The 19,083-nt window shown below is 46.4% G+C and overlaps 2 protein-coding genes across 9 annotated transcripts in view; both read left to right on the top strand.

Annotated features, from left to right (window-relative positions):
- The window catches only part of LOC119128131 (nuclear factor 1 B-type-like), a 40,738-nt gene extending 30,174 nt beyond the window's left edge, over window positions 1–10,564 (top strand). For 2 of the 8 annotated variants that reach the window (XM_037260320.1, XM_037260314.1), the window contains 6 exons: window positions 86–217; window positions 286–470; window positions 1,970–2,108; window positions 2,452–2,534; window positions 5,391–5,479; window positions 8,336–10,564. In XM_037260320.1, coding sequence (XP_037116215.1) covers window positions 86–217; window positions 286–470; window positions 1,970–2,108; window positions 2,452–2,534; window positions 5,391–5,479; window positions 8,336–8,468 — 761 coding nt within the window. In that variant the 3' untranslated portion in view covers window positions 8,469–10,564. Of the gene's footprint in view, window positions 1–82; window positions 218–285; window positions 471–1,969; window positions 2,109–2,451; window positions 2,535–5,390; window positions 5,480–8,335 lie in introns of all 8 variants that reach the window. The other 6 variants (XM_037260315.1, XM_037260313.1, XM_037260318.1 and 3 more) reach the window with 5 other exon arrangements.
- LOC119129646 (C-type mannose receptor 2-like) overlaps window positions 1–19,083 on the top strand; it is a 902,042-nt gene that overhangs the window by 732,578 nt on the left and 150,381 nt on the right. The gene's annotated exons all lie outside the window — the stretch shown is intronic.

The following is a 19,083-nucleotide window of genomic DNA, read 5'->3' as shown; positions in this document are numbered from 1 at the left end:
GAACGACAACTGTTTGCTTTGAGGTTGATGACGCGAATTCAACTTGCTAAGCGTGTACGTGCGTGTGTCTTCTGATATCCAGCAGACATGTCGTCCCCCACCATGAAGAAGCCGGAGAAGGCCATGTTTAGCCCCACCTCCCCGCAAGACTCCTCGCCGCGAATCAGCACTTTTCCTCAGCCTCACCACCCGGGCCTGACGGGCGTGGGACACAGTGGTGAGTTCCCTCGTCGTCGTCGTCGTCTGCGGGTGGATCACTGAAGCCCTTCGCCCCTCCCCCGGCAGTTATTTCCACGAGGAGCCCCCCGCCGCACTCGCCGCTGCAGTTCTCCGCCTCGGCCATCCTGCCGCCCGCGCCGTCGTCCTACTTCCCGCACACCACCATCCGCTACCCGCCCCACCTCAACCCGGCCGACCCGCTCAAGAGCTACGTGCCGTCGTACGACCCGTCCAGCCCGCAGAGCAGCCAGGTGGGTGACTGACCCAGTTTCCAAGGGGTCTTCTCATTTTTTGTTGAGACATTTTCAGAGGGAATGACATTGACGTTGTTTTAGGTACAGTACAAGAACATTCGGTATTTCAACGTTTCATTTTTTCGGGGCAGTTTAACGTGCTATTTCAAAAAAACAAAACCATTTTCAATCTAATTTAATGGCTAATTTTTATGATCTGTGGGCTGGCCCTTCTGACACGTGACTAACGAGGGTCCACAGAACCGCTATCACCTTTGGGCCCAGTTTGGACACAAAGAGGCCATCTCACTTGATTTGCCTCCCAAGCCGCACACCGACGACATGTTCGCCGAGTGTCCTCTCGTCTGCCTCCCTTGCGACAAGAAGGGGCCGTTTTTATCAAGCGCTACCGTCAGTGCTAACGGCTGCGCTAATTTCCAAAATGCGCCAAAGGTTTACAAGAAGGTTGAAGGAAACAAACGGCGTCCCGTGTGACATTGATGTGAGCTTTGCATCGTAAACAATGGCTCCATCTCAAGAGTGCCGTGGAGGCGGCGCCTTTAAGGGGCTTTTTTTTTTTTTTGGGGGTGTCTGTGACTCCAGAGCAAAACCACGGGGAATGATAAAGGTTGTAAATGTTTGCCGTTGCCGAGGCCCGGCTCTTGTGCGGAATTAACTGGCCCGCTGCCGGTCGGGGGGCGAGCAAGGGGGGGACAAATAACACAGCGCTTATAAGCCCATGGAGCGGTGCCAGAATGTTTTTATGCTTGCTTTAACGCAGATTATATTACACTCTAATTAAACATTCTATTCACATTGAAGGGAACACAATTCTTTTCCAGAAAGGCCTGTTTGAGTTTTGAACTCGGGGCGGTCCCGAAATGAAGGGCCCAGACAGTCTCCAGCCGTCTAAAAGAGCGGCCCCCTTCCTTTCTTGCTGCTTTTCTTTCTTTCGACATAGTGGCTCCGTGCCGGCGCATTCACGCCATTGTGAGCGCCGGCCAGGCCCGTCTTTTCACGCCCCGGATCCCGGCGAATTCCATTTATGAGCACTATTAAAATCATTGTGTAAAATCATGTAGGAAATCCATCCTCATTGACTGAGCGTCGCCCTCCAGAGTCACAGTCATAATAGTGACCACTCCAATCTGTCCTTTATTGAGATTAGCAGCAAAAGCATCCCTCCTTTCACGCAATGTAAGAAGTAAAAAAAAAAATCACGAAAATAAAGCAGCGACGAGTGGGCCATCACGCACCCCCCTTTCTTTGGGAAAATTCCGTCGTAGGAGTAAACCGTGCCTTTCTTGGCCCCGCCCCCTTTTTTTCTTGCTTCAGAGAACACTGGTCAGTTATCGCTCAGTTTGGGGCACAGGCACTTGACATTTTTTTGTGATAGTTATGGCCACCTAATTTAATTATTTCCCCCCCAGGGGGCGCTACTGAGCAAATTTGCGATTACATAGTGAAAAAAATGTCCGTCTGTCTGAAATCCACTTTTGTCACTTTTTGCCTTGCAGCCTAACAGCAGCGGCCAGGTGGTGGGCAAAGTCCCGGGCCACTTCACGCCGGTCCTGGCTCCCTCCCCGCACCACGGCGCCGTGCGACCCGTCTCGCTGTCCATGCCCGACACCAAGCCCATCACTACGTCAACCGAAGGTGAGTTCCACTCTGGGGAAGGCAAAACGCTTTGTAAGCATTTTTATAGTACGCCGGCTTGTAAAAATGGCGGATGAGTCTGTGCCCCCCGCCCCGTCGGCCTTTCTCCCCTCCCCTCCCTCCGTGCAGACATGGATTGCTCTCTTCTCTGCTTTACTGTTATAAAACATTGAAGGGGGATTTACGTCATGCTTGCAGGTTTATTAGCCACTAATTAAAGTGGGCCCAAAATGTGACCTTGCGGTGCTCCACTTGTCACAATTGGACGCTTGCCACGCTGATGAGCGAGGCTGAATTTATGGAGCACTTGCAATCAGCGGTGACACGCTGCTCTGTCACGCAGGCTACTCGGCTCCCGGCACCCCGACGGCTAACCGATTCGTCGGCCTGAGCCCGCGAGATCCCGCCTTTCTGCACCAGCAACAGGTAACCACCTTCCTCCATTTTGATTACTCCCCCACCCTCCCAACACCGCACATCAGGCACATTCTTTTTTTTCCCTCTCTCTCCAAATTCTTCAAAACATTTCCTAATAGCTGCGGCACCACAAAACGTCCCAGTGATATTTTTGAAGTATATTTTTGAACTACTTTGTGACTTGATGCTCTGTTTTTTTTTTTTTGCTGATATCGAACTTAATTAGAAAAGCGCACTCCAAATGTGAAAAATATAGCTTAGCTCAATTCTGAGGCTGTGGATGCTTCTGTACATATATATAATTTTTTGTCAATTTCGTTCCTTTCTTACCAATTTGCCAAAATTGTGTGTACAAACGGAATCAACTGTAGCCTAAAATTGTGACTACTTTCCAAATGCCCGTTTGTGGCTATCGAACGAAAAAAGTTCCATTTCGAGATGGAATTTTTTGGGCGTTGCAAAATCTTGCACTGTGGTCAGTTATCAATTTCAGGGGAAGTTTGTTGTCCCCGCTGTTTCTGGTGTGAGGTGTGTCCAGGAGTGTGCGTGCGTGTGTGTGTGTGTAAGTTTCGAAAAAGACAGACTAGAGAGTGTGTGTTCTCCTCCTCCCCAACCTTTTTAAGTGCTGGTTTGAGGCCAAGTCTTTTCCGACCACAACTAATTGAATACATCTGTACGCATAACCATTGCTCCTAACTACACTCCCCCTTTTTTTTTTTTTTTTTTGTTCAGCAATACTGCTAAAGCCCCATTTGGCCTTTACATGCTCACCTCTTGTTCTTTCTTTTCAAAACAGATTCAGGGGAGGCCAGAATTTTTTCATACTAGTTTGATAGAGATTTTCATTGTCGTTAAAATAAATGAGTGGCCTCGGGATCTAGTCGTGAAATGAAATGCTGTCGATTGTGGAGGCGCGGAAAGTGGTTGGAAGCCAGCGGTCTGGGCTTCCAGTCGTCACGCTTGTGTGTGTTGCACTTGTTTTGTTCCCCTCATTTGAAATTGCTTTGGTGCTTTTATTATTATTATTATTATTATTATTATTATTATCATTATTATTATTATTATTATTATTATTACTATTATTATTATTATTATTATTATTATATACATATATTATATATATAACATATATTTTATATGATAATATAAAGTATGTATAATATAATATATTGTGAATAATAATAATATTCATAATAATGACAATAATAATTATATATATATATATATGTTTTTTTTGTTTTTGTTATGAATATTATTATTACCACAATTAACACAAATGTATTAGACCACTCCTGAGACATGCCAACCGTCATCAAGTACTTGAACGCTTTCTCCATGTGTATGTGCATATATCCCTCTGTATGTGTGCATCTCTCCAACAAAAAGACAATTTGATACACAGAGTGCCGTACGATTCAAGAACAGCACTTAAAGTGGGACCATTTGGATCGATTCCGTCTGTGCACTTTTAAAACAAGAATGATTTACGGCTTTGAAGCGCCGTTTGTTACTCCTCCGGTGACTTGACATTTGAGTCAGAAAAACGTCATTGCAAACGCAGGCCTGTCAAAATGATGATTTTGCTGACAGAGCGTCGACGTGCGTTCCTTTCTCTCAACACGTGCGATACTTTTGTAGGCAGCACATGTGGGTGCAGGATTAGGGTTCCCGGGTTATCTATTGCGCAATCCGAAGGCACAAGGACAAATCGATAAAAACAGAATGAAAGATGTGCTCATTTAGTGGCGCTGCTGGAAGAATGGCAAGGGAGGGAGGGAGGGTGGAAAACATCCCTCCCTCCATCCATCCATCCATCCACTCGGCTCTCCCGCACACCTGCTCGGCATCTCTGGCCTTGCTTAACCCCTCCGGGGAATGCCACCACCCTGCCCTGCCTTCCGCTGGGAGAGATCCCTGATCACATGCCATTTGGCATTATCTAAGGAAGGATCCTAATCCGCAATCTGCCCCCCTCCCCCCCCCCCCTCCCTCCCAATGCGGGCAGATGGCTAGCCCCTCGAGGAGAATCCGCCGGGCACTTTTGCCGTTGTTTGTCCCGTCCGAGACAAACCCCCGAATGCTCGCCGTGCATTTTCTTGACCGCCGATGAATATTCAGCGCTATCTGATGAAATGGCTTTTAAGAGGCGGGCGGGCGGGCGGGCGGGAGCGCAGAGTGCCGACGGTGCACTTTTCCATCCCGCCGCTTTGCCAAATGAATGCGGGGCAAGGTTAGCTCCACGTCGGCCTCTCAGCTGGATTGCAGGCACGTGCGCCCGCATAATGTTTTCTTGTGTGGATGGATGCGAGCTTGCCTTTTAAGAGGCAAGTGTGTGTGTGTGTGTGTGTATGTGTGTCTAATCCATACACAGCATGCATGTCAACCTAACCAGGTTACGCACATACTGAATTTTAACATTGGAAGCAATAAGAGAGATGAGCAATAAAAATCAGTAATCGATTTTTGGAATATGAAGGAATGATCAAGGCACTGAGGCGACCTGAAAGTACAAAACGTTTGTTGCTAGCCTTTTGCGTTTTTTGCCTGTCGCCATTATTCGGTCGGCTCGCAGCTTTGTGTTCTTTTGGTGAGTCCAAGAGTTTAAAAAAAGAAAATCAGACGGGGCAAATGTGTGAAAAGGAAAAAAGCTAAGAAAAAAGTTCCATGTCGACCGATGACCCAAATGTGCGTAGCCCGTAAAGGTGGACCAAGTTGACTAACTCCATGTTTTGTTTTTCTGGCTTCCAGGTGATTGCATGTTTTCCCATTCATGTTTGTTTTCCCGTCTGCCCGCATGCTTTTTTTTTTTTTGTTCTCTGTCCTCTGTTACTTGTGTGATCTGACGGCGCGCATTTCAATTGACAGCTGAAGAAGTGTGACTGGAGCGTGACTCCAAACGGCAGGCATTACGGCCCCAGTGCCGCCGACGACACTTTGGGGATTGCTTGGCAAAGGTAACCACTCTTTTCGCCGCTTTTCACACACTCGGCCGTGGCTTCTTTTGCGTCAGTTTGCATCGGTGGGGGTAAAAAAAAAAAAAAAAAAGCAGTCTTACTGTGAACGGTAAAAATATTTTTTTGTAAGCAAAAAGTTTTTTCAATTTTTCTTTGCCTCCATGCTGAAGTCATGCTTCTTCAACTAAATCCCCTTCCTCCCCCAACCCCCCTCCCCCCTGCACCGTTATGCCGCTGAGCATGCATGAGCTCAGGACTTGCGTCTCCCGTTTCCACTTTTCCCTGGAACCGTGTGTGTGCGCCTCCATGTGTGTGTGTGTGTGTGTGTGTGAGAGAGATCTTGTTAATTTAGCGCCAGCTGAAGGTCTTTGCAAACACACGTGCACACATGCAGAACCCCCTTCGGCGGGCCCCCTAAATAGGCCGGGGGGGGAAATGTCCTCACACGCCACCTTAAGCGGCCTCCTTCTTTCATGCCAGCACCTCAAATAGGTGGAAGAAGAATTCCAAAAATATCTTTTTATTGTTCATCGGACACAATTGCCGTTATGCAGACGCTGAAATGATGTTTGAGAGCAAATAAGTGGGAAATTGCAAATGTGATGAGGGAAAGAAAGAAAAAAAAAAGACGCACCAGGTCCTCGCTGAGGGTTTGACTTGCGTCTCTCGTTCGATTTGTCAAATTCCATTTCAAAAATCAAATCAAGATGTTTTGATCATAATTTAGTCGCATTTTTAAATTGCGTAATTCATCAGCCCATCAAAAAGCAACGTGTCATGTTTTGTCCGAGCGTTTTCTATTATTTAAATTAGCACTTTAGTGAAATGCAAAGTAACTTTTCAAAGTATGTGTCATTTGTTCATTTGATGCCAGTGCAAAACGAATCTATCTATCTATCTATCTATCTATCTATCTATCTATCTATCTATCTATCTATCTATCTATCTATCTATCTATCTATCTATCCATCTATCCATCTATCCATCCATCCATCCATCCATCCATCCATCCATCCATCCATCCATCCATCCATCCATCCATCCATCCATCTATCTATCTATCTATCTATCTATCTATCTATCTATCTATCTATCTATCTATCTATCTATCTATCTCTCTCTCTCTCTCTCTCTCTCTCTCTCTCTCTCTCTCTCTCTCTCTCTCTCTCTCTCTCTCTCTCTCTCTCTCTCTCTCTCTCTCTCTATCTATCTATCTATCTATCTATCTATCTATCTCTTTCTATCTAGCTAGCTAGCTATCTATCGCTCTCTTTTTATCTATCTATCTTTCTTTCTCTCTCTCTCCCCCCATCCATCCATCCATCCATCCATCCATCTATAATCAAAATGGCGCACATGCTGAATGATAATTCTGCCGGTTTCATTTCTGCTCAACGCGTGCGAAGATGTTTCTGTGCGAAATTGCTCATTTCTTTTCATGACGAGTGACCTTTTGCGCCATTTCTCGAGAACTGTGCACATCGGTTGCAAGATTGAGAAGAACATTTCGGCGACAAATAAGACGCTTCGGATGCTGTGCAGCCATGGAAGGCAGTCGTGGGAAAAAGAGTTGACAGAGGTTGTCGTGGTGTCTTACTAGAGAGCGCACAATTCCGAGGAGCGTGAGCCGCCGCCGGCTGTCCCAACGCCCTTCAATAATCTCATTTGGCCGGCTAGTGCTTCAAAGTTGGGAAAGGTTGACCTCAGGGTTCCCCTTCGAGTCCCCAAACAAGCAAAGTTGATATGGTCCCCCACCATGTTTGGTGACCTGAGATGGAAGATGTAGAGAGGCCTAAAGAACAGCGGCGGGGCGGGGCGGGGTCGCTCTTGGCCGTTCTGTGCCTTCTTTGTTGAGCAAGGTAGGAAAAACTTCAGCCCCCCCTCGCAACGCCGCCGCTGCCCCCGTTTCCTGCCCGATGATTTTTGGCAGAAGGACAAGCAGGGAGGGGGGAAGGCAAAGAGAATGTCAGGAACACAAGTATAGAAGAGGATGAGCCCCTTTTTTTTTTTCGAGCCGGGGGTCGTTTTGAAGGCAACGCGGCCATGTCTTCCGTGACTTCTTCATTTCCAGACCCACACGTGGAACACTCTGAAAACGGATGCTTACATTTCAGAGATTTTTTTTTTTTTTTTGGGTTAGTGCGTCTGTAATGCGGTTCTGGGTTCAAATCTCCTCCGTTTGAAGATGATGAAATGATTTGGTTCGCAAAATGTCGAGCCGTACCTGCCGGACGCTCATTTGTTTTTGGGACGAAACAGATTCAATGCACACACTTAAAAATCCAAATTGGTTGAGGCAGAGGTTATCCAGCTCATACAGAAGAGCTGAGATGAGAGCCCACTGTGAGGGGAGGGCGGGGGCTAATTATCTGACATGTACGTAACGCGGGAGCCCTCGGGAACAACGCGCCACTTGTTCCCGCTCGCGTTTTCAGTTAGCACCGTTGCAACAATCCCAGTGTTGTTTTGCCGTTAGCGTGATATGAATAGGGATGGGGCGGCGGCTTTGTGGAGAGAGCTCCGCCAACACACACACACACGAAGCCCCGGTCCTTCCCAGAAGGGCCACGAGCTCTCGCACAACATCTTGGACTGCATCCGAGGCCTAAAAATCTGTTTCCATATTTTTGGAAAAGCATTTTGAGAACACGCGTTGTTATTTAGCAAACTTTTCCTTTTGCTTTCTTGTTCACCCATTTGGTTGAATTTTTACAATATTAATCAAACCAATCACAATGTGCGTGCGAAACGCGACTCGGGCGACGATGCGCTTTGCGTAAAGTCCGAAAGTATCTGCCAAGTGAGTGGCCGACTTTTTGAAAACAATAATACTCATCCTTCTTTCTCGTCCGACAGTCCTGGTACCTGGGCGAGCTTAGTTCCATTCCAAGTGCCGAACGGGACGCCGATTCTGCCAACAAATGTCCACCAGAACTACAGCATAAGCATCATTGGTGAGCCGCTGGTCCCCGCCGAGACCGGGAACTGAGGCTGGAGCGCTGCTTCGGAGGAGGTGTGCTTTTGGCTTTGGGCTTTTTTTTTTTTTTTTTTTTTGCGGGGGGGGCTGAAACCAGCAAATGCAGCAGCAGCTGTACAATCTTAACACTCTTCCCAAACGACCCCCTCGCCCGCTTTTGCCTGGGCCGTGATGGATGCTGAAGGAAGGAAAAAAGCTTCAGGTGCCCCCCCTTCCCCCCTCCTACACTCACATCACCCCCACCCACCCACCCACCCACCCACACACACACACACACACACACACACATACAGTATACACGCACCAGCCAGTTGTTGTTTGCAGAACTTTGCGATGCATTCAAATACTGTGATGTACAGATGCCTTAATGTTCTACTGCATGACACTCAAAACGTGTGCTTCGGATGACAAACAAAACTTTCAGAGTGCTTCGTGGTGGAGCCGGGAGAGAAGCAAAGTGTCCATTTGTTCTTTTTCTTCCAACCGTGACGAGCGTTAACTACTTGAGATTGGAGCCCTCGCTAAAAAAAAAAAAAAAAAAATAAAAAAAAAGATGTTTGAGCCCTTTCAAAAAGGAAGAGCGATTTCCATGGAGGCAAGTGCAATTGAATTTTTTTTTGGAAGGGAAGTTATCAGTCTGTCCGCCCTCAGACTCTAAAGGAAAGGGGGAGAAACATGCGACGGTTGTAGGAGCAAAATGTTGCTTTTTTTTTTTCTTCTTTTGTTTCACAATTTGAGTTCAGTCCCATGCAATCCCAGCAGCAACACCAGCACTTGTTTTTTTTTTTTTTTTTATTCCGTGCCCCTCCCCAATTGTACAGGGACACGTTGTTTAGCCTTTTCTTATTTATATCTTGGAAAAGGGGAGACGAGCCCTTAGAGAATGAAATGAACACATATACTGTGTTTACAAAAACAAAAAAAATTCACATTTTTGGCCGTTGGCTTTGAAAGCGAATGTTTACAAGAGGAAGAAACCCGTACATTGACGGAAAAGTCCGGAGAAATTGTCAATCAGTCAGGCGGTGGCAAAAAAAATGAAAAAAGTGGCGCTGACGGCCATCAGCCTCCGCAGTCTTCACTTCATTTGCACGACGATACGTGACGTCCACATGACGTGCCTTTTTGCATATCTCCCCATACACACACACACACACACACACACACACACACACACACACACACACACATTTTGCTCTTTCATCATGGTAGGAACACACAGAGTTGACATTTGAACGTTTTTGTACTCTGAACTTCATGTACGTTTTTTTTTTCCCCATGTCACAGTTCCGCCGCATAACCCGGCTGTGTATAGTCACGTTTGTAATCGCTTTGGGTTGTGTTGTTGTTATTTTAAAAAAAAACAATTTTTTTTCATCCCTCCAGTATTCCCCCAATGGCTTTTCTAATAACCTATCATCTTTCTCTCCCCTTTCGGCGCTCATTGTCCTTGAATTGAGAATGATGACAATTATGCAATACCAAGTTTTGCCTATGTAGGTAGTGCTTATAGACGACGTCAAATATTAGAGGCTAGTTTGGAGATAGACGCTATTGTAATGCATTTATTTTCTTGATCTACTTGTTGATGTTGTTGTTGTTGTGGGTCGTTTGGCCATTCTTTTTTTTTTTTTGGGTGGGGGGCTGCTGTCTATGCAGTGTACGACAAGGTCTTCTCTTCTAGCTTAGCTTCAGAACGTTGCGTTTTGATTTCCCTTCCTTCACGTCACGCACGTCCGTGCTGTTCCTTCAGCTGCAAAGTCAGTCACTCGTCATTTTCGCTTCCGGAGAGACAACTCGACTTGAGGCCAGGACAATCACACTAAGACATCACACACACACACACACACACGTCATTTGGATGCAATTCCCGAGTAGATGCCTTAACGGCGGCGGTGGCGAGCCGCGGCCATGCCACCTGCGCAACAATCACTCACAGCGACCAATCCTGGCGAGGGCCCGTCTCGATCGGTGTCCGTCGACTGTACAGACGTACGTCGTCCGTGCACGACCTGCGCCGGGAAAGCAATTCCACTTCAGAGAAATGACGATTAATCACACTTGTGACAGTTTGTCCGCTTTATCGCGTTCAGATGAAAATCTGGGGGGGGGGAAAAACAAAGTTCCGGCTGTGTCATTGATGCGCAAGTTTTGCCTTCATTTGGTGCTTTCATTCATGTTTGGAATCAAATGAAAAAAATGTAGGTCGTCATTTTTAGGACATTTCTGTCGGTGGTGTGAATGATTTTTTTTTTTTCTTTCTCCAGTGGGAAATATGTGCCTTGGCTCAATCAAATTTGGGAAACACTGCTCACCGACATTTGGCCATCCTCCCCCTCCCGTCAAAGAAACATTTGGCACTTAAATAGCATCTGGGCAATCCCTCCTCCGTGTTTCCCAGCCAAATCTTTCGGGCCTTACGGGGCCCGTCGTCGAAGTCAATCAGCGCAACGCCCGTTGACACCTTTTTGCACTCCTCCCCCTCCCGACTGCGAAAGCAGGACGACAAATCCTCAAGTCGAGCTGCATCTCCCCGACTTTTTTTTTTTTCCCAGTGACGGTCGTTTGTGTGTGTTTGTGTGCGCGTGCGCGAGTGAAGATGATGGTCTTCCTATAGACAAAAAAAGTTTGTACACTGTAATCCTTCTTGACAGTTTAACGCCCTTATTTGTAAATCTTCCAATCAGGGCGTAAAAAAATGTGTCAATTCCATTTTTGGAAAGGAAAAAAAAAGTATTTCCCAGCCTGATTTGGAGTTAGAACTCCCTGGATGAATCCAATGTCAAGTATTGATGTCTTAGTGTCTGTAGGACAAGTTTAACGTAAGGGGGTTCTGATCGTATAGACCACAGGTGTCAAACTCAAGGCCCGGGGGCCAGATACAGCCCGCCACATCATTTTGTGTGGCCCGCAAAGACAAATTGTGCATAATATTCGTGTGTCATGACTAGAATTGCAAATTGTCTGCACTTTTAAAAATATCTTTTTTTTTTAAAATATTTGACCAGTTTTTACTCGTCTGATTTGAAAACGAGTTATTTGTCAGTTTGTTTTGGAGCTTATACTGTATATAATACGAGGTGCTCATACATTGATTTGGGTTCACGGTCATAACGGCCCTCCGAAAGGAACTATGACTACAATGCGGCCCGCGAAAAAAATTAGTTTGACACCCCTGGTATAGACGATGAGCCCCTGACTCTTGCCGAGTTACTGACCCCCCCCCTCCCAATAAAAAGAAAAACATGAAATAAATGCCACGTGGTGGCGATAAAGCAACTTCAACTTAGTTCCTTGGCACCAAGATAGTGGCAAAGCACTCTTTTGGTCCAAATGAAACTCCTCAACTTATACGAACATAGTTCCTTGGTACTATCATGCCACAAGATGGCGGCAAAGCCCTATCTTTGACGAAGCGAAGCTCCTCAATTTCATGGCAACAGTTGTAAACTGTGAATATGAGCTGGGGTTCACTGTATCAAACAACAATGAAGTTTTTCTTGAATGACGATTTTTTTCAACTTGCTTAATGCTGGTCGATCTTTCAGTGTAAGAATTGTTCATTCCTGTGGGTGTGATGTGTTTCTTTTATCATGGGGGGGGGAAAAGGGTGCGATTTCTTATCCGACCAGACGGCGGCGTGGGTGTGTTCTTTGTAGCAGCCGGGCGGCGACGTTACCCCCTCCCCCCCACACACACACACAAGATTGTACGAAAAGCAGGGTAAAAAGTAAATCAAACGTCCTACTATCAAATAGTTGTCGATGTTTTGTTTTTACGGAATCGGTGCGATTTCCCCATTGGCTCTTGACAATGTTCCTTTTTTTCGACTCGCCGGCCCGCCGCCGCCTGCCCCTCCTCTTTCCCGTGATGCACTTTTTTTGCGAGAGTGAAAGCATGACCGCAAGGTAGCGTCCTTTCCAGTTCTTTGGAGTTGCCGGGCAGGGTCTGAATGTTGATCAGTGTTCAGTGGCAACCTTTCAAGTATTAACACGTTGCCCGCCGTAACTTTTTTTTTATGCAAAACACGTGCAATCGCCCTCATCCAACTTTCAAGCCACGGCAAGGGGCTTGTACCTGCAGGAAGTCTTTCTCTCTCTATCTTTCTCTCTTTGCGCTCTCTCATCAACCAGCATTTTATTTTTACCGCCAAATCAAGACGAGCAATGCAGTGCCTGTTCCAGCTGTGCGACTTGTACATACATGTAAAATGTGACATTGATTTCCTTTTTGGGCGGAGCTTCTTCATGTCCAAGCATGTCAGCGCACATGAAGCTTGCTTTTAGTTTTGAAATGAGAACAAATTATTATTTTTTTTTGTCATTTTGGTAGTTGTTTGGGGCATTCTTTTGAAATGCAGGGCAGGACTTGTGGCACTTTTACCCCCCTCCCCCGTCCCGCTGGCCCCGCCCCGCCCCGCCCCACTGGCCCCGCCCCCTCTTGTGCGCACGCAACAACAACAACACCAACGAGGCGTTCCGTATTCCTATGTATTGATCGTAATTTCGCTGCGAGTGTGCGCAAAAGGTCTTTGTATGTATCTGAATGTACGTTTTAGAGGACTTTTTTTGCCCTTGTTTCATTGTAGGAACCACAAGGTGTCCGTTGTGAACTGTACAGGCCTTGATGCCTCCCTTATCTTTTTATTGATTTTTTTTTTTTTTTTTTGAAGCGACGCCTTTCGGTCGGTTACATTTGGTGCAGGGGTTAAAATTGCCACAAGATTAAAAATCAGTGTAAATAAAGGCTCAACTTTTTTTCTTTTCTTTTGTGATTGTTACTGTTATATCCAGCCTATACTGCTAGCAGCTGTTCTTACTGCAGTCAATTACTGGAAGTGGATATATTTCCTATGCAAAAACTGTTTAAACAATAAAAATGAGCTATGCTACAACAAGAAATTGTCTGCGTCGTATCTTCTGGCATGCTTTATTTTTTTTGTAATGTCATTTCAGTGCACGGATGATTTTTAAAATGAACAAAAATGAGATAAATATTCAAATAAAACGCGGTTTGTTTTGTGGACACATTTTTGTTGTCACTAATATTTTACTAGTTACAAATGGGCCCATTATTCAATGAGCAATTCAATTGTGACGTCTTAGTCAAGTGTGGACCTTTGATGCTCATCTTTGATCAAATCAAATCAGCTTCGTTTGGCCTGACGGAGATGTCGAAAATAACGCTTATAATAATTCATGGAATCATCTAAAATATCAAATTAATTACACAGCATCCTCCAAGTAGATGTCTTTTTTCTTTTAAATCCAAAATGCCTTTTTGAAGATGCCTTCGCTGATGACGTCTCCCGCTAATCGGATTTCATGGCTTCTCCGAATTGCGTCCCGTTTTCCCCTGAGAGCGGGCGTGGTTTTACTTTGCTAATCTAGCGTAATGCGTCAATGCCGCATAGCTGGCTGAGCATCTCAGTCGGCACGTTGTCTCTCGCTCGCCCTCTCTCTCGGTCAGGTGGCTTGAGGTGAAGTCCATGTGAGTCACGGTGTCAAGTTGAGCCAGCTCTGATCTCGTAAGCCTTCTTAATGGGATGAAGGCGGCAAAAGTCCGTCTAAAGCGCCAATTAAGGCTCATTACGCCATGGCCTGGGATGCACCGGCGGCTCGCCCCAACAGGCCTCCGATGGCAATATCGAGCGACCCCAACTTGACTGGCGCTCGTTCGGCATCTGGCTTCAATCGGACTCGGTGAAAGTCTTGGCACCCGCTTGTCTCCGGCATATTTTTTCCCCCTTTCTTTATCGAGGACTGCTGCTGTCAGTGAGTTAAGGAGGCCAAATAGATGATGATTTGCTCCTATTATGTTTTTCGCAAAGAGGATTTGTTGATTGCCTTTGTGCCCCTCCCCCTTCCTTCTCTCCCCATTTGGATCCACACAAGGGTGTGTGTGCGTGTGTGTTTCGTGCACAGTACTTTCACACGCAGCGGTAAGTGCAGAAGTTGGACTGGACCCGCGCCAGTGCCGACACAAAGAACTGTGCCAGCTGCTTTTTGTGTATCTTGTTGAAAATGTATGTCGAGTAGTTAAGAGGTCCTGAAACTCCGTTGCCAGCTTCACGGTCCACATGAAATGAGCTGGGCATTAGAATTGGACGCAAGAAACGGTCTCAAGGACACGGAACAGAAAGTCAGCCATTTTGGTTCGAAGCAACCACTTTGGGTCCATTTTGCACGGAAATCGGGCCTCGGAGAAAATGAGCACTTTCTCCAGTCGTGCTCAAATTGGTTTGACATGCTTGTCGTAAAAGGACACACCAAAAAGGCACATATGGAAAATGAACAGGAAGTCGGCCATTTTGGTCTGAAGCAAAATGGCCGAATCCCAAGAAGAAGAGGCTTGGAAAGTTTGTGAGGGTTGGGGAATCCCTTTCAGCGATCAGTCCCAAGGAGCCATGCCCTGTGATTGAACCGTTTTGCTTGAAAGCAGCCATTTTGGGTGAGTTCCAGGCTGCCACTTTGAACTCCTTGACAAGACATTTGTTGGCATTTTGCACACTCGGCCCGCCGTTGATGAAAGCAAAAAGACACAACAAGCTCTTTTGCAACTCAAGAGGGCCGAGGGGGGAAAACGCCTTAAATGGTCTTCTCACCGCCGTGTATTCCCACACGCATTTGCATACATTTCATAGTCTTAAATCGCAGATTGGGACGGGAGCGTTATTAGTCCGCGTTGAGGTGGCGCTACGAGCCCGCCGCCGCACTGAGGCTCCTTGTTATCGCGCTGAAAGCACGAGCCGGGTCTTAAGATCGTGGGATTTGTTCCCATATTAAAAGCGACGGGATGGGCTCGAAAAAAAGAAACAGGTGTTGGCTGTTTGTGCGGCCGTCCGTAGGTTGCAAAAAAACACGCTGTTCATCTGTTGTGTGTGTGTGTGTGTGTGTGTGTACATGTGACAGAGGGGCTTCGCGAGGGAAGGGGGGCTTTATTGAAAAGTGCGCCTCTCCTCCCCTGTTCAACATGCTGGATTAGCACCAGCAGTTTCCCATGGAGCAGCCCCCCCCCACAACGCCCGCCCCCCTGCCCCCACAACACCCCCCTGTACATTTGCATAAGGCGCAGACAGGCAGAGATGTGACAAACAATCGTGGCACACACACACACACACACACACAGAGTGGCCGCCCGAGAGTAGCTCCTCCAAAAGGGCCACCTTACGACATCTTTTACCGGAGCTCTACAGCTCGGCTCTCTGCGCCGCCGTCCGGCCGCCAAGTTCCCATCAGGCGGCTGATTTATGGCGCTGGATGCATTCCTCAGGCCGCCCCAGCTGAAATATGAGCCGAGATGCCGAGAGGATATTCGTTCTGCGGCTGGCGCTGCGCAGCCTCGCCTCGCCTTGCTCTCACACGGGAACGTTCGACGCGGCCGTTATTCTGTCGACGGCCTTCCCTGTGCTTCCAAAATGGCTGCTTGGAGCAAAGCAAAATGGCTGATTCATTTTGGGATTAGATCCTGGGATGATAGCTTGATATTTTTCATGGAATTGGCCTACCCAATGCATCCTTAAGACTTTACGTGACCTGTAAAGACTTTCCCGTTAATCGGTGAAACTGGTGATAAAGGAGTTTTTTTTGTTTGTTTTTTTTTAAACGAAATGGCCGACTCCCTGTTCATTTTCTGGCAAAAGTCCTTGAGAACATTTTGGGCTATGACAGACAGGTCCGCCGAATTTTGCCTGCAGTTTGGTCAAGTTTATAGGAAAATACAAAACAATCCCATTGCTTGTCATCAAACTCTCAGTAAAATGAGTGAGATCATTTTCAATAAACAAGTGAGTCGATTCAAGTAAATATGACAACATATGTATTTTATCATCTTATTTTGATGTTATTTGTATTTCATTTTGCTCATGCCTGTATGTTGAAAACATTGTTCTACTGGCAGTGTTAATCTACCAATCAGACATTTGTAGGCGGAGTTAAACCCCTCATACTAAACCCTCTCTAGCCACCATGAGGTTGACAAAGTGAGTGACAAGCTCATTGACCTCAGGTAAGTTTGCTCATTGACCTCAGGTAAGTTTGCTCTTATTTTTCATCTTTTCACAATGTTTGTGTCCCCCCCTTTTACTCATGTCATCACAAAAAGACGCATTATTGAAGTATTTCTCTTTACAGTATATCTACGCTCATTACTGTTAGCAGTTAGCATAGTAGCCAACACAGCTGACAAAAACTAACATTTGCAACATTTCACTGTAATTACAGTAACGTGGAATGAGTATTCAAAGTCACCCAATGTCATGATAAAGGATTTACTTTAGCTAGTCTTTTCAAAATGCTGCTTTAGTATCGGTAACAGGGTAGAACCAAACAGCAAAATTCAACGATTCCACTAAATGTCATCAAACGTTGCCGGTGGAGCCCAGCCTGTTTTTCTTGGAATTCACAAAAAGAAGTAGTCCGTCTTCCTGGAGGGAGCACGTGAAATGTCTTGTCATTGTGGAATGACCTGCGTGGAAAGTGTTTGCTTGAAATAGCTTGAGGTAGATGTGTGATGTGAGTACTCTGTGCCAAGGAGATGTTGGGGCACAATTTATCGCAGTGGCACATGTCGGATGAAACATCGCGTTGGTGCGATCTTTTCGTGGAATACTGCATGTGTGTGTTCTTTGCAGTGTTGACACCCAGCTGATGTTTGAGCAAGCAATTTGGCAACCCCCGACATGAAGGCCTTTTTTGTGCCTGGGCTCTCCTACGCTTTGGGTTGCCGGGCGGAGGGAGAGTCCGGCGGCCTCGGAGCGGGTGGGAGGGCTGCCGCTTTATCGGCGCTCTCTGTGCTGATTTTGAAATAGCCACGCAGTCAGATAGATTGCACCAAAAAAATATATATATGAATGAATTAAAAATAATAAATGTTCAGATAAATTGAAATATAAATGAATACATAAAAATGATAAATAAATAAATAAATAAATCAGATACTAATACATCGTGTTTAAAAAATAATAATAAAAGCACATTTAAACACTTCATTCTTTCAGGTTGCACAAGTTTTGTTGTAAAGCAGATTCATTTTCTGTCATTTTGTGCTCTGCTTCCACAGTCAACTGGAGCAGCTATATTTTCCAGCCAAAAAATACTTGTCTGAAGAGACAAGACAATTTGGTTCAGCCAATCAGAGGACAGAAAAAAGGAAAATCTTCCCTAAACTTTTTCATAAAACTGCTGGAGATTATGTGTGCAACAAACTAATTTAGCAAACTCGTGACTTGGAGGCCAGATCCACCACTTTCAAGCCACGCTTAGAAAACAATTTGCACTTTACTGTACAAGTAATTCACTTTCCCACAAGGTGTCTTCTTGAGTCATTTCCCAGACAATTTCCGAGTGGCGAGATTCGGCGCACATCTGCAAGCGCGTCGAGCCATTTGAGGCTTTTGCGTGTTACGCCGCTGCCGTGGCACTTTGGCACCTGCGTGCCATTAAAACGCTAAAGGCTCCCATAATAAGCTGCAGGTGCAGCCCTGCCATAGGCCGGAAGGGGATAGGAGTGTGCGTGCGTGCCTGCGTGCGTGTGAGTCGAAATTCTCGGTACTATGGTGTAAACCTGTGTCCGTCAAAGCCAGCCATCTGCGACACCGTCGATACGTATTGACGTCAATTACCATGACGATTTGTTTGCGCAGTTGCTGTGTTGGCATGTATGGTGCTCTCGCCCCCCCCCCCCCCTTCGCTGGCCCCGCCCCCACGTCCACCTGCCAAAGAGTGGAAGCGGCAGCCAATAAGGAGGCAATCTACTTGCGGCAAATCTAATGAGCTGATGAATGGCGCCATGTATGAAGCGTGCCAGCGTAATATGGCACGCCCACCTGCCAAAATACACGCTAGAATAATTGTTTGTGTTTTGTCAGCACTCGGCCGCCGCCTCGGAGTAGCTTCCCACAAACGGAAGCCTTGGGAAATTTGCTGACTGAGTTGCAGAAGATTGATGGTAGAAATTGGCGTCTTTAAAGAGTTGGGATCGTTCACCCGCGGAGCATTTGCGTGTCTGTTGTGGTCGTCAAGCATTTCTAGATTTCACTGGCCGCTTCCTTTCTTTTCTTTGAAAATGGCCGACATGCACGTCACAATTGAGGCGGCTTCTCTTCATTCCTTGTTTCTCTTACGGCAGAGCCACAGATTCTTCGCGGAACGATTCGATGGGCTCCAGCGGGAGTCCGATTCGATTCGTTCGGGCACGCCTCAGTTCGGGTGGGCATGATGCAATGAAATGTGGCTTTTTGTTTAGGGTCGTATCCATAAATTCACGTCAACCCAATTATTCACTTTTGACTCTTGCCAAATGAGTGCACGAATCCCTTGGAGGTCAACGTTCAAGACGGCGTTTGCATTGTGGTGGCAGCGAGCAGGTGAAGATGGAGGCACATATGGCTCGTGCCATCAAAGAGATCAACGGTGATTTGTGGCAAACAGGATGGACCGCCCACAACCCCCAAAACAGTGAATAAGTATAACCTTCACTTTCATGTGCCCATGGGAGTGAGAAAAACAAGGGGGGGGGGCTTTTGTTTTGTTTTTTATTCCTTCCGTTGACTGGCATCACGCACACGTACACTTTCCCCCCATATGGCGCACGGATCTGGGATGCAAGGATGCGGCTGCTAAAAAAA

The sequence above is a fragment of the Syngnathus acus genome, chromosome 10 (genome assembly GCF_901709675.1).
Source record: "Syngnathus acus chromosome 10, fSynAcu1.2, whole genome shotgun sequence".
In the NCBI taxonomy this organism is placed as follows: domain Eukaryota; kingdom Metazoa; phylum Chordata; class Actinopteri; order Syngnathiformes; family Syngnathidae; genus Syngnathus; species Syngnathus acus.
Note: the sequence above shows the minus strand (reverse complement) of the source record. Positions and strands in the feature narration are given on the sequence as shown.